Source organism: Asparagus officinalis, chromosome 6, assembly GCF_001876935.1.
Source record: "Asparagus officinalis chromosome 6, Aspof.V1, whole genome shotgun sequence".
In the NCBI taxonomy this organism is placed as follows: domain Eukaryota; kingdom Viridiplantae; phylum Streptophyta; class Magnoliopsida; order Asparagales; family Asparagaceae; genus Asparagus; species Asparagus officinalis.
In genome coordinates, this window is record NC_033799.1 from 5,359,589 (window position 1) to 5,374,581 (window position 14,993).

Sequence of the window (14,993 nt, forward strand, 5' to 3'; positions counted from 1 at the left end):
TCCAAATTCAGAATTGGAATCCTCTCCTCATCTTAATATTTCCTAATGAATAATTGTTAAGAGTTAGGAGAGGGACCCACAAGTATAGGTGAGAAAATGAAATGTCATGATGAAAATAAAAACGTAGGATCTCCTTATTAGAAAATTAGGAGAGGATCCGGATCCCCAAATTCACCTCTTTAAAGAAAAGGCGATGTCGTATCATGTGAGCCAAGCTCGCTTCGTTAGATCATTTTAACTTAAAAGAGCAAAAATTTAGCTCGATGGGATTCAATTAATCAAATGGAAAAAATTAAATAGTTAATTGGGTTAACAAGCAAAGGTTTGCGTGTGGCAACAGGAGAGGGTGCAGATCACATCGAAGTCGCTTTCCAAGAACTCAACCTCCGTGGGAACTTTTGTGGGATTGAAAACACTCGCAGTGCCCAAATTGAACTCGGGGATCATCTTGCACTCTAAGGAGCTCAACATCTGACGCGTGTTAATTTTGCTGGGTCCCACAATTTTAGGTCCTATCTGTTGTTCAGTGATAGGTGCCCCTGATGATCGGCAGTGACCAGTGACTGCTTGTGTAAGGAACGTTCCATTATTATTTAAAATTAATAGTGAACACCGTTCTTTGCCATTTTTTTGGAATCTTAATTTTTTGAATTGCTATAGTGACGTTATTTAGATTTTCTGAGGTTGCTACAGTTCCTCTTCTGCTACAAATTTTTTTAAAATGCTATGGTATTTCCCGTACTGCCACGATGATATTTTTTAAAAATTACCGTCGTATCCAGTTTCTTGTTTACTATAGTAATGATACTACATTAAATATTATTGTAGTATTTACTATGACATAAATAGTGAATATTTGGTTTTCCGGTCTATATAGAAGAGTAGATTGTGTGATATATAATTGTGGGAGTGAGCTTATCATAAGCTCAATTGAGGATGTTTCTTTGATGAAGAATTTTTCAAAACAGACCCATTCCCCCTTTTTTTTTTTAAAACCGACCTTTTTTTTTTAATTTACCAAAACCGACCCGATTTTGTAATTAGCTACTTAATCACCTTCCTAAACAGTCGGGGTTGGCAACCCCGACTATTTAGGACATTAATTTCTAGGGTTTAAGGCATCTAATTAGGGTTTAACACCTTCCTAAATAGTCGGGGTTGGTAACCCCGACTGTTTAGGATGGTGATTAAGTTGCTAATTACAAAATCGGGTCGGTTTTGATAAAAAAAAAATGGGTTGGTTTAAATAAAAAAAATTTGAAACGGGTCTGATTTGAAAATTTGTTCTTCTTTGATGGTTGGAGATTATTCTTTAGGTCCTTTATGTATATAGTTCTACCTCGGATGAGACTTGAATAAATCCTTTAGCTGTAAGAAAATTATTTTAATCAGATGTATGGATTAAATCGAAGTCATCTGACTCAATGAGAGGAGGAATATTTGAGATGTTTATCCCTAATCAAGTGCTGATGCTGAGGGACTTCATCATACGTAATTGTTTTTTGATATCGACATATTACCATAGATTTAAAATAGAGGAGAGACTTTTGATGTGCATAGGACGCATATTTGCATTTCGAGGTCACTTCTTCGATGCTATTCTAATGATCATCATTTGGCTAACATAGGAGACAAATGTGACATTAGTTTTAAAATGTTTATAAAAATTTTACTTGAAACCCTATGTATAACATTGTCTACATTGGTTTGACATAATGATCCTCCAACAATAATTTTGAGATGAACATTTTGCATTTGGCTGAAATACCAATTTAACCAATAAAGTGAAACACTATGATCAATATGACCTAAAAAGTAAAGTTGGTGGCAATAACACCTATAAATTGACACAGTTAACCACTTAAACTTACTCTGGTCAACGGAATTTTGGTTTGACCACGAAAAGTACATATATACCTCTCATATCTCCCACATTTACATATTTATCCTCCAAAATCTCCTTCATCTCCTTTATCATTTTCTTCTCTCCTCCATCACATCCTCTCCACTTCTCTCCTTCCCAAAATACTTCCTCCCCCATTGTCTCCTTCTCAACACACGGGCGCGTGCGCGCACTCTCTCTCTCTTTCTCTCCTTCCTTCCCCCTCCCCCCTTCCCCATCTCTCTCTCCCACCATCATCTCCTTCATCCTCCTCTTCTCCCATCTATCTTATTCTCTCCACTTTACTCCTTCCCAAAATACTTCCTCCCGTATTTTCTCCTTCCCAAAACTCTCTCTCCCTTCCTCCCTTTCCCCTTCTCTCCCTCCCTACCCCCACCAGTTACTTCATCCTCTTTTTCTCTCCTTTCTTACTCCCTCTCCTCTTGTCTCCTTCCCAAAATCATCACCTTCACTTCCTCGTATCCCTCCTCCACCCATGTTCCTCCCCTTAAGCTCTCTTTATTCTCTCTCTCTTCTCTCTGCACTAACTTAAAAAATGGAGAAGGGAGTGGAGGAGGAAAGTGAGGGTAGTGGGAAGAGAAAGGTTGAAGAAAAAAAGAGTGGGTTTTTATGTAAATATTTTAATTTCGAGGATAAATTTGTAAGTGTGAGAGATATAAGGGGTATATATGCAAAATTTTATAATTTTCTTGCACAAATCAAAATTCTAGAGATCGGAGTAGGTTTAAATGGTTAACTATGTCAATTTATAGGTGTTATTGTCGCTCACGTTACTTTTTAGGCCTTATTAGTCAGAGTGTGTCACTTTATAGGCTAAATTTATATTTTAGCCTTTCACATTTTGTCATTAATATTGCCAACAATACCATACATCCAATAAGCATCAGAGGAAGAAGCCTTACGCTCACACAAGTAATTAAGAACAAATGCGAAAACATGTTCTCTATTATCAAACAATTTTATCAGTCTGATGAGAATGAGAGGGAGCTGGGGTTCAGACCTCACCATTGCCTGAAATAGAAAAGTTTTTATTTGTCTGACAAAACATTAAACTTCTCAGTTACTGCGGAAGGAACTTGCAATGGAAGAAGAAGAAGAAATTAGCAGGAATTGTGAGGATGAAGAAAATACTTCAACCGCGTCTCAGCATTTAAAACCTCTATACAAAACTCAGTAAACTCCACAAAAATTAGGACGAAAAATGTCTTCAATATCAAGTACCAAAGTACTAATATTCCATCAGAAGCAATACATTTGTTTTGGGTCACATTTGAAGGAGAGGCAAAGCCATTACAGCACCAAAGACCGATAGCAGCACCATTAGTAGCCAGAACGGGACGCTCTTGGTTTGCCTTCCGTTTCTTCCGTTGTCTTCGATCACCATATCGGTGCCTTCCAAGGCTGGGGCTCTTTCGAGTGTGGTGGACGGAGGGCTGGATTGCTCTCTGTTTGTTGTTTGCTCGGATGTTGATTGCTCAGGAGCACGCAGCTTCTCGTACTTCTCTACATATTCTGGGAATAGCTTTTTGAAATTGGGGCAGTTTTTGCTGCTAACAGAGAGAAATAGGATGCAGGTTGAGGATTTGGTTTCAGAAATTACAAAAGAGCTGAAAATTAAGATGATTTCAAGAATACAATTCTAAGCCTAAAACCATAGGTCAATACCAGATGTGATCACAGATCAATTAATAGATACTAGCATTGTGAGGTAATGTGATATACCAATATTAACAAAGTTTCTTCCCCGCCTTAATAACTAATGCTTATATTATTCATACTTTAATCAAGAAAGAAAAACTAGCTGAAGGATTAATACATAAGAAGTGAACTGAAAATGAGTTTCCCTTTTAACATGAATACGAAAAGTCAAAGATTAGACTAGCTTGCCAACCAAGAAAGAAGTCCAAAAATGAAACAGGTTTGAGATTGCCTCCAAAACAATTTAGTACCAGATTATTACGATAGCATGCAGCAATCCTACGCGAAATTCTAAATCTTCCAAGCAGCTCATGAAAGTAAAACTTGTCCCTGGTAACTTGATGCAGAATATGAAGTATAATGAACTCGTAATATGCACATTATCATATGTTAACCTTAATGCAGATGGAATTAAATAAGTTACCTCTCGCAATTATACGCGAGTGACAGCTTTGCCAGTCGCCGCTTCTCATCATCTGTGGTTCTGATGCTGCCAGTAGTTGGTCCATCATCCATCTGCATAGGAATTAACGTAAAAAAGTGATAATGTGATCTGGAAATCCCAAACCATTCAGCTGCAATTTAAGCTAATTATGGTTCATTTCAACTACAAGTCTACAATTATCACAGTAAAAGTGTTCTAAATGTTGGATCTTGAGGACATGTTGGACAGGAAAAGTTCCATATATTGTGGCAGATATCGATATATGGGAGATGTTTAATACAATATTGGGGTGTCATATCAGGTAATGTGTGCGTCATAGATGTCCATATCTGATGCACAAAAGAATGGAGCTGTGGGGAAAGGTGGAATTGTGGAGAAAGGTGGTTTATTTAGCAAAACTTTCACGAAAGAATTGAGTCTTCAATAGAGTCCAAATTCTTCTTTCAGGGTATTTACTTAAGTAGATATCTGTTTAGGTATATACCTTGATAGAACCATAAATGATAAATCAAACTGATTTTATAAAATAAATAAAAGTTAAAATTATACTAAGTTAAAACTAGTTTTCATCTTCTAATTAAAGGTTAATAATTGTTCAATGAAGTATAAACATTGTGATTAAAGAAGTAAAGATTCTTACATCTCCACAGAATCCCAACATATAATCAAATAATTTATCGAAGTATTATACAAAATGTACCTTAATATGAATCATAATTAGCTTAAATATAACTGAATGGTCATGGAAATCCCAAAGGTTAAATCATAATTAGCTAAATGTAAACTGAAAGAATGAAGAATGATTTTCTTTTTGGAAGATTGCAAAATAGCATATGAAGGAAAACCCCAGATCATGACAGAATAATCGTACATGCAAGGGAATCTAGAGGTTTGTAGACCTAACCCAGATAATTAACAGAATAATTGTATGCACCATTTGACTATAACACAGCATGCACGCACGTACACCCATACACAAAAAGGAATAAAACAGGAGGAGGCCAAGTATGGAAGTATTTCCCGTCAAATGTTCAATCGATATCTAGGAGGGAATCAACTGAACCCCACTAGTAGACTTGCTTACTCCCTCCAGCCAAGTGAAGGTTCTTGTTTCCTTTTCCCTTTTCTTCAATAGTGGAAACTCTATTCTTGGAGCAACTTCGGAGCTAAAAGGAACTAGCAAGAGGTTTATGACAAGAAGAAATGGGTTGTACATCAACTCCCCCCAGAATCCTTCAAAGTCATACAAGAGGATCTCATTATAAGTCTCCAAAGAAAGTATCAGACACAATATCAGGACTACCTCTTCTCCACATCTATCCACTACCCATCAACTCCCCCCAGAATCCTTCAAAGTCATACAAGAGGATCTCATTATAAGTCTCCAAAGAAAGTATCAGACACAATATCAGGACTACCTCTTCTCCACATCTATCCACTCAAGTTTGATTTATAAGGCTGGCATGTAAAGTTGAACTTGAGATGTGACTGATATGGATAAAAGATAATGTGCTTTGGACCACAACAAAACATGCTTACATATACCATATTTCAGATGTATTTTAGCTCCATATTTTTATATACTCTGTAAGAAGAAAGAAAGTAAAATAACAATAGCAATGCCATGAATGACTTACCATAAAAGATAAAAGGCCCGTAAGAATGCTGCATCAAAAATTTAATTAGTCAATCTGAAAACAAAAGTTGCAATATTCAATACAGAAACAATAATTGAATTATTAGAGTGAAAATTTCAAATACAGAGGTCATATCAAAGAAATAAAGGCAGGCCAAAAATTCTTATATTAATATGTTTTCCAAAAAGCCTCAAAAGAAAGAAAAGGGCAAAGAGTAAAGGTCGAATTTGTTGCTACAACAACATTTTAAGAGGTTTAGGCATTAGTTTTCATTTATTCATAGCTGATGTACAAACAATGTGGAACTGAAAAAGGTTTGGTGAATATATGTAGCAGGAAACCTATCAGCCTATCAACACGTAACTTCTAATTATGGTCCTCACCTTGACACAGACCATATTGGATTCCAAGTCTCAGGGTGAACTGCAAGATGATAAAGTTATAATACAAACAATAAAAAATGCATGACAAACAATAAAAATAACTTGCGACTCTACAAATATTTATAAACTTACAGTCACTCATAGATAAGCAAATCTTCTTGTGAGGTGCAAATCTTCCATTTGGTGTGATCATGCTGACCGAGATAAAAAAGAATTGAGGGCAAAAAATCCACAATTGTTACATAAAGACTATATAGCCAAATGATTTCAATCAGTAGAGGTACACATATACAAGAGTTTCTTACCTGATACTTGGAGGCTTGTATGGATATTCAGAAGGAAATTTGATCTTTCCATAGTAATATCCACCTTCACATAAAACATAGATTCAAAACAATGGAATAGGAGAATGTAATGAAAATTAACCAATAGCAGTAAATGATGGACTAGTTTCCAAAAAAAGAGTAAACTAACAGTAGAATAAAAAAGGAAAAAAGGAAAAGAAGGAATATAAGGAAGAAAAAAAATAATAATCACATATATACATGAAGATATATGTACCTGCAAAAGGAGTTCCTTCACTTCCTTCAAGGACATAATCTGAAGGCAGAACATGTCAAAGAATCAATGTAATTTCAAGATATTAGAACAAGATTCAGAAAAAGTGAATGCTCCAGGACATCGGTTGTCCAAACTAAATGTCAAATCTCAAACATGATGGCAATGACAGAAATAAAGATAGGAAACAAACTGATGGAGCGGAAGAACTTGCAATTGATTACAGACTACTTTTCATATCTGAACACAGGATAATATTGTAATGTAGTATGAAAATAACACCTCCAATAATAAAGAAACATACAGAAGTAGTGTTCATGATGCGCTTCAGTATCAACACCATAAAATAAAATGTTGCATATAGAGATTACTTGAGGGCGTGACAAATTTCACAGGAACGCTTGCTAGGTTCAGCATAAATTAGCAGTGTGAGATTGCAGTCAGCATATTGCTCTGACAAATATCACATCACCCAATTTGATTTTTAAAGGTTATCTGTCATCGTTCATGTTTCATTTTTAAAAATGAAGTTCAAGACAATTTATTTAGTAGCTCTTCTGTTGTTAAACCATGAAAACAAGATGAATATATAATTTCAATAAGGCAACAACTACCTAATTGATCATTAATACATAGGTGCCCGCATTTAGAACAAACAGTACGTATATATGCTTCTTAATTCTCATGTAGAAAAATACATATAGTTCAGCTTCAGAACAGATCTTCAACAGGTGTTGAATAAGCTAATTAACCTGCTTATAGTACTACCCAACTCCAGTATGATCTACAGTTTATAAACCTCTAAAGATTGGGTTTTCATTGAAAATATCTAACATCAATACTAACAAAAGGGTGAGGGATCTCCCAAATGAATAATACTCAATATATATCACAGAAAACAAATCCGTAAGGAATATATAATTAAGGAAAAGTAAGATGATTATTGACTTACGCCATTCGAGGATATCACTAGGCGAAGGGTGAGCTACAACCTGTGGAACTGGTTCCTGCAAGTATGTGAAGCAGAACAAGTTCGTAAGAAACTTAAAAAACCACCAGTGAGAACAGAAGGATCACGCTATGAATTGTAATCATCAGGATGCAAATAGATCGTCAGGATGCAAATAGATATTTTATAAAATGAGCAAAAGGCACATATGATATGACACAACAGGAACCTTCAATGTTAAAGATAAGATTAGCTCCAATTACCTAGGAGTCTAGGACAAAGTGATCTTATTCTCATTCACAAGCTTAGTATTTTTTAGACTCGTCAGAAATTCTTAGGAAATGGTATGGATAACCAAATTCCACACTAGACATTTATGACAATAACAAATACCTTACACTATTGCATCACATTTATAGAAAGATGAGCCTCAAAATGTGAAGCTTTTGTTAAAATGAACCCACATAATCAATATGGAAAGCCCCAAGCTGGCTAGAAAATTGATGTATTGGCCATCGACCTTCCCATACAATTCCAAAGGCACGTAACGATCAGGCAAAATGCAAACGATAACACTCATCACTCATCTCAAGCAGTGAACAAGAAATATTTCCCTAAAGGTTATCTTTTACTATTCTCTCAATTTGTATGAATTGCTGTTCTTGTATGTGAAATGAATATTTTCACATAGTTAAAAATCAGTATAAATACTTAATCATGAAAAATCTGATTTACTTTGCCAGATGATCATGTAGTTCTGAAGATTTCTTTAGTGTTGTGTTTGACCAATTCCAGATGTGCCAAATACACTTATTATGTGTTGTGTAGTTTTTTTAATTTTCTATGTATCACTTTGTCATGTCCTATCAGACATGTCTATGTAATTTTTCTGTCCAATATTTTGATATTCATCAGAAGGTGATGTAGGACGCTTAACAGACAACTTCATGGAGGAGTGGGACAATCACGAGCTAAATGCCGACTCATGCGTATTATTGACTTCCGCAAAGAAACAATCATATCTTCCAATCCGGAATGCGGATTCTGACATATTATATATGTAAATTGTCTATCTCGATGAGACGGAGCCAACCAGATTGTCAGATTTTTAAAATATCATTAGTAATACTCATTTTTGGGTAAAATCCGAAAATAATCAGCTTTTAGCTTATTTTTAATAATAAAATTAGAGTCTATTTAAATTAGGAAATAAATTCATGTTAGAGTTAAATTAGATTAGGAAACAAATTCAATTTGATTCATGATTTGTTTCCTCTATTATAGGAAGCCTTTTTAGGATAGAATTTGATATTTTCTATTTCTTTGTAATTCTAGTCTTACTAGGGGTCTTGTTTGTTTTTCTATTTAAGAAGAGTCATATAACTCCAAAGAATAATCATTTTTTATCAATAAAATTTCTCTTTTATATTACTTTGTGGATTCGAGGTTGTCTCTTCGTAGATTCGAATATTGTTCTTTGTGGATTCAAAGAACACCCATTGGTGGATTTCGAGGTTTATCACTTCCGCGCTGCATTAATTGGTATTAGAGCTTTGTTTTTCTGATCCGATGGCAGACGATGAAACCTCTATTTCTCAAACTAAGTTCGATGAGTTGAAGACCGATGTTAATCAAATGAAGACTACCATATAGCGACTTGCGTCGGTAGTGGAGCGTTTGAACACGGTAGAAGTTCGAAATCGCGTTGATGGTTACCAGCGACGTGATCCGACTCTAATGATGAATTCAACAGTGATAACTATGAAGCCCCATGCCGTGGTTATGATCGCAGAGACCGCCCGTCGACGGGACAATTATGACATTAGAGGATTAGAAATATCATCCTTCAATGAAAAGTTTCATGCTGATGATTTTTCTTGATTGGATTGATGAAGTGGATAAGTATTTTGAGTATGAGATAATCCCAAAAGATTGGAAAGTGAAATTAGTTGTTATAGGCTTAAAGAAAAAGCATCTACATGGTGGGATAAAGTACTGATAAATTGATACCATCAAGGTAAGGATCCAGTTCGAATGTGGACAAAGATGAAAAAATTATTAAGAGACCATTTCTTAGCTTCTAACTATATGCAGTTTTGGGTGTCTTTAAAAGATTCTTTTATTGTAGCCGACACGGTCCGTCTAGAGAAGAATGTGGAGCGAGAATTTGAGCAGAATGACAAAGGACATTCATCATGGATCTTTTTAGGGAGTTATCAAACTAGTCATGATTATGGTAAAACTAATAAACCTCAATTCATCTCTGAGAAAGAGTTTGAATTTATGAAGAGCACCTAAGAAGCAACAACAAATACTCCATCAATTATGTCAATCATAGATCCAGGGGCATATAAGACAGTTGCTAAGGAGAAGGTTCTCTAGATAACGGGACGCTCACCACCGAAAAGAAATATTTTACCACCATCAAGATTCATCCTGAGGTTCCTGATGTTGATGGTGATATGTTAATGAAGATGAATATTTTGCATGATATCGTGAGTGATGTTACACATATTGATATTGTCCTGATAAAAGAGCAGGATAAATTAGAGAGTGAGACAATTGATGATATATGTGAGTTCTTTGGTGGAGAGCTCGAGGTAAATGAAATGAAAGAATTGTGTATGGAGTATGAGGAAGAATTTTCTTCACTCGAAGCAAAGATTATGAATAATTTTAAGAAGATTTTGACGATACTTTCAGCACTAGAACATGAGAAGCAACATAAAACATATTTTGAGGAGTTTTTCAAGTCAACTACACATCCACATGCTGCTAATAAAATACACATAATGTGGGAAAGAATAATATACGAATTTGATTCAGAAGAAGTCTTAGCAAAGGAGGAAAAAGAACGGAGAAAATCAATGCTAAGTACAAGGCGGATGCTGAACGATGCAGGAAAAGAAAAATATTTATCGATGAAGCTACTATTCAAGCAAATATAAGCTCGGGATCGAGCTTCCTTCAACAAGAGGAGACTGATGTAGGACACTTAACGGAAAATTTCATAGATGAGTGGGACAATCACGAGCTAAATGCTGACTCATGCGTATTATTGACTTCTGTAAAAAAATAATCATATCTTTTAATCCGAAAGACGGATTCTAACATATTATATATATAAATTACCTATCTCGATGAGACGGAGCCAACTAGATTGTCATATTTTTAAAATCTCATCAGTAATACCCAGTTTTTGTTAAAATCTAAAAATAATCAGCTTTTAGTTTATTTTTAGTAATAAAGTTGAAGTTTATTTAGATTAGGAAATAAATTCATGTTAGAGTTAAATTAGATTAGGAAACAAATTTAATTTGATTCATGATTTGTTTCCTCTATTATCGTGAGTCTTTTTAGGATAGAATTTCATATTTTATATTTCTTTGTAATTCTAATCTTATTAGGGGTCTTGTTTGTTTTTCAGTTTAAGAAGAGTCATGTAACCCAAAAAATAATAACCTTTTATCAATAAATTTTCTTTTTATATTACTTCGTGGATTCGAGGTTGTCTCTTCATGGATTCGAAAATTATTCTTTATGGATTCAGAGAACACCCCTTGCTGGAGTCAGAGGTTTATCACTTCCGCGCGTTAGAAGAGCAAGGCAGTAAATTGCTTTTTATTATTTAGAACTTGTGGTCAAAGAGCGTTTCTCAATTCTCTGACAAAGTAGCCATATAAATACCCCCAAATAAAGCATTAATGAAAACTTCTTTACCAGTCATCCAATTTAATTTATGCATTCAACCAAACTGTAGGTGGTTATATGTATAAAATCTGTCAGCCTCCTAAATGTATAAGGATTATATATAATTAAACAAACACACCTTGCAAAGTGCATGATACTCCTTCTGGAGACGTTTCAAACAAGCTCTCTGTGCCATCAGCTATAGGTACTCTCAGAATGAAGCTCCAAACAATGCTTTTATCCTCAACCAGTAAAGCTCTTAATATGCCTCAGCTTATTCTGCTGAACAACAACCTAAACCTGCAATATGCAATATAAGAAGAAATTAAAGGTACATAAAAATGGAACCTTTTTCAGCAGACTGAAGTCAGCATATATTCACTTGCATAGCTATATAAGCATAGAGGACACTGTAAGCAGTAGAAAATTTTGGCCAAAGAAATAAAAAAATGCTCTCCCAATGGTGGAAGCATGCACCAATAACTAGGAAGTTCTATTGTAGCATGCCTTAGCTATCATGATGTGATCATTTTTATACAATAAGGAAAAATAATTGCCTAATCTAAAGTTGAACAAGAAGCCAATTGGTTTACAAACATTACTTGCATATTTTGAAGGCTTTTTGTGTCCTATGATTTCTTGACAGCAACCAGAGCCAGCATAACAGGCAGGCACAAAAATGGGCTTACAATTATGGTTACAGGTTAGAACTTGATGTACCTCTGAAGTGGAATTATAACAACATAAATGAAGAAAGGAATAGAAAAGAGATGGCATCAAATTTCGGTAAAGTTTTAGGTACTAAAAATCCAAAGAAAAAGAGCACAAACAACGACGGAGAAAGAGGCGGTTTGTGCAACATATTGACCAAGTACTCAACATCAGTCCAGGCCGCCCTCACCAATTTACCTAGGTACATACTAAATATATTAGGAGAAGAACCAAAAACATTTAAAATAATATGGTGTCTGCAATCTGGATATATCATCTGGGTAACTTATGTGAATAATATTACTCAAACAGAACTTCTGCATCAGAATACCAGTATCATATCACGCGTGCACCCGATAGTTGTATCCAAAATCCAACTCCGTGCTAATAGCCACCCTACTTAATACTTATATTTCCTAAATTGCATGCTCAAGTGAACTCAAACTCAAAACAGGTTCTAAAATCTGAGGCCTACACCTCCTAACTCCGATCCTCAAATACAAATTCTAAAACAAACTGGCTCTTCGGTTGCTCAACAGAAACAGGCATAATCATACATGTCTTCTACTACTAAGAGAAAATTGCACCTTAAAAATTACCATCCTTTTGTTACTGTTATTCTGTAATGCTATTTACCATAAAATAAATGATTGGCTTTAGATAAAACTGTTCATGTTTGAAGCTGGAAGTTCAATAATCTTAGTTGACGACCAACAAACCAATATCTAACTATTCTATGCTGCCAAAAAAAAACCCTAAATTCAAGAATCAATCGTTCGCAGTTTTGCTACAAAGTTGAAGACAAATTCAAAAATTTTACTGAAATTACACATCATAATAAAGTTTTAGATGGAGATTTATCAAATGATCGTTACAATTCCAATCTTCGGCGCATGTACAGATAATTTGCACTTCAATTTTGGGCAAAAACGAAGATAAGCGAAGGGAGCGCGAGATCTTACAGCTGATTCGGAGACGAAATCGAGGAAATCGACGGATGCAGAGATCAATTTTGGGGATTTAGGATTTGAAAGAAGTCAGATTAGTAATTTGGAAGAAGGGAGGCAAGAAAAATACTCTCGAAGAGGGGACTTCGATTTAGAAATCTTGAAAGTTTTCATTAAATTAGAGCTTTTCATTTTTGCATAAAGGGACCTATTAAACTACCCTCGTTCCATATTAATCCAAAGTGCGCTCTACTTTTGCACTGAAGTCTCTATCAATTAAACTTTTTGGGAAATTGATTGATTATAATTTATGCAGTATATTTTTTTTGCATAAAGGTGCCTGTTACATTGCCTTCTTCGTATGGTAATCCAATGTGTGCTAACTTTTGTGCAAAAAAAAAATTGTTAATGAAGTGTATAGAAGTTTCTTCCTATTAAGTTTTAGCGATATCTATACTATCTATACTTCCATGCTATTTATTATTATTTTCTATTATATAAAAAGTTAAGTGAGGTGGCTAGCAGTGAAGGAATGGGTTGAATTCTTCCTTCCATAGATTTATTTTTAGGGAATTTCTTTGATTGTTGAGGCAAATTGATCATTTTGAAATATTATACATTTTGTTATTTTTCTCCCTCAATAAATGCTTTCTCCCCCCAAATAAGAAAAAATCATTCATCCTTTTACGACTGTGTTTACAAATAACTAAAATTTACAAAATTAGTAGCTTTAATATTATATTAGAGATTGGTAAAAAAATGATGAATTAAAAATGCTAACACAGTTCTATTAAATTTTTTGCCACCTGCATTATGCACGGGCGATTTAGCTAGTGTCAGTTAAACACCTTATTGGTTTACTCACTTCCCACTTATATATGCGCTTTGCTGTTTTTTTATCAATTATGTACCCTAAGTTATTTATAATTGACACGTCTGTATTCTTTTTTATGCAAGCATGAAAACTTTTTGCCTGAAAGTTTCTATTTAACATTTATATGTTTTAGTTTTTTTAATCATTAATATTGTTAAATTTATTATTAAGTCTACCCAAATTCTTATTGAAATATATCCTAATATTTTTTTAGAAATAGAATTTAGAAAGTTCTACCAATAAACTCAACAAACTTAATTGTTAGAAAGTAATAAAATTAGCATATGAATGTGAGAACTTTCGAATGAATATTTTCACGTTTAAGAAATTAACATGTCAATTTTAAAACAACTTAGGCGTTATAAATGTTACGAAAAATAACAAAGGATATGTAAGTGCTATGGAGGTGAAACTAAAGGTGGGTTTGTTTGCGTCAAAAGTTGCTCTCGTTGTGGAACTCATTATATCTTCAGTCGATTACAACAAATTCAAAAGAAATAGTCTTTTTATAAGACTTCTTTTACACAACAAAAATGAAAATTACAACTTTTTAGAAACAAACGCAGGATCGTTGTTTGGATCGCTGCTTGCGTGGGATCTTTGCCTGTGCCGGGAACGCTTTGGCTCGTGGACCACCAAATCACAGATTCTGATTGAATCGTGAGGGGTTTAGTGATTCTTCCTTCGTTTATCGAAGTGAGAATTTGAAACGATATCTTATCAAAGTAAGATAGTCGTTCTTCTTGAAATCAAGTCAAAGCTCGAATCTCAAGGAATTGCCAGAAGCTCAGGAACTCTGCTCTGTCTGCTCCAAAGTGCTCAAGAATGATCAGCCCCTTAAACAAATGATCACAGGGGGGTATTTATAACCCCTGGACAAATAACCACTTCCGAGACAGTGTTTGCTGTCTCGGCGGTCGAGACAGCAAAGACTGTCTCGGGTTCCGAGACAGTAAACACTGTCTCGGGTTCCGAGACAGTAAATGCTGTCTCGGAAATCCTCAACCGCCCAGCAGTTTTCTTGTAACTGCCTTCCCACATTTTACAACTCCGTTATTTTTGCAGTTATCAACGTGATTCTCGCCCACGACGTTTCCCACGTTCTTGAACAGTTGGTGGCCACGTGTCGGCGGTTACAAAACAGTTTCTGATCTTTTTGAAGGCTGTCTCGCGGGCGAGACAGGAAAAGGCGTCTCGC

At 34.9% G+C, this 14,993-nt stretch overlaps 1 protein-coding gene across 2 annotated transcripts; it reads right to left on the reverse strand.

Annotated features, from left to right (window-relative positions):
* On the reverse strand, positions 2,986–13,101 carry LOC109844945 (ubiquitin-conjugating enzyme E2 34-like). Of its 2 annotated transcripts, none has more exons than XM_020414123.1 (10): positions 12,937–13,101; positions 11,403–11,563; positions 7,577–7,631; positions 6,628–6,666; positions 6,372–6,435; positions 6,199–6,260; positions 6,067–6,106; positions 5,684–5,711; positions 4,026–4,117; positions 2,986–3,453 (listed from the first exon to the last, which is right to left on the reverse strand). In XM_020414123.1, exons 2-10 carry the CDS (start codon positions 11,457–11,459, stop codon positions 3,168–3,170), a joined length of 723 nt encoding a protein of 240 aa, XP_020269712.1. In that variant the 5' UTR covers positions 11,460–11,563; positions 12,937–13,101; the 3' UTR covers positions 2,986–3,167. The 2 variants fall into 2 exon arrangements, with proteins under 2 accessions (XP_020269712.1, XP_020269713.1); XM_020414124.1 differs by having other exon boundaries at positions 2,986–3,450; positions 12,937–13,098.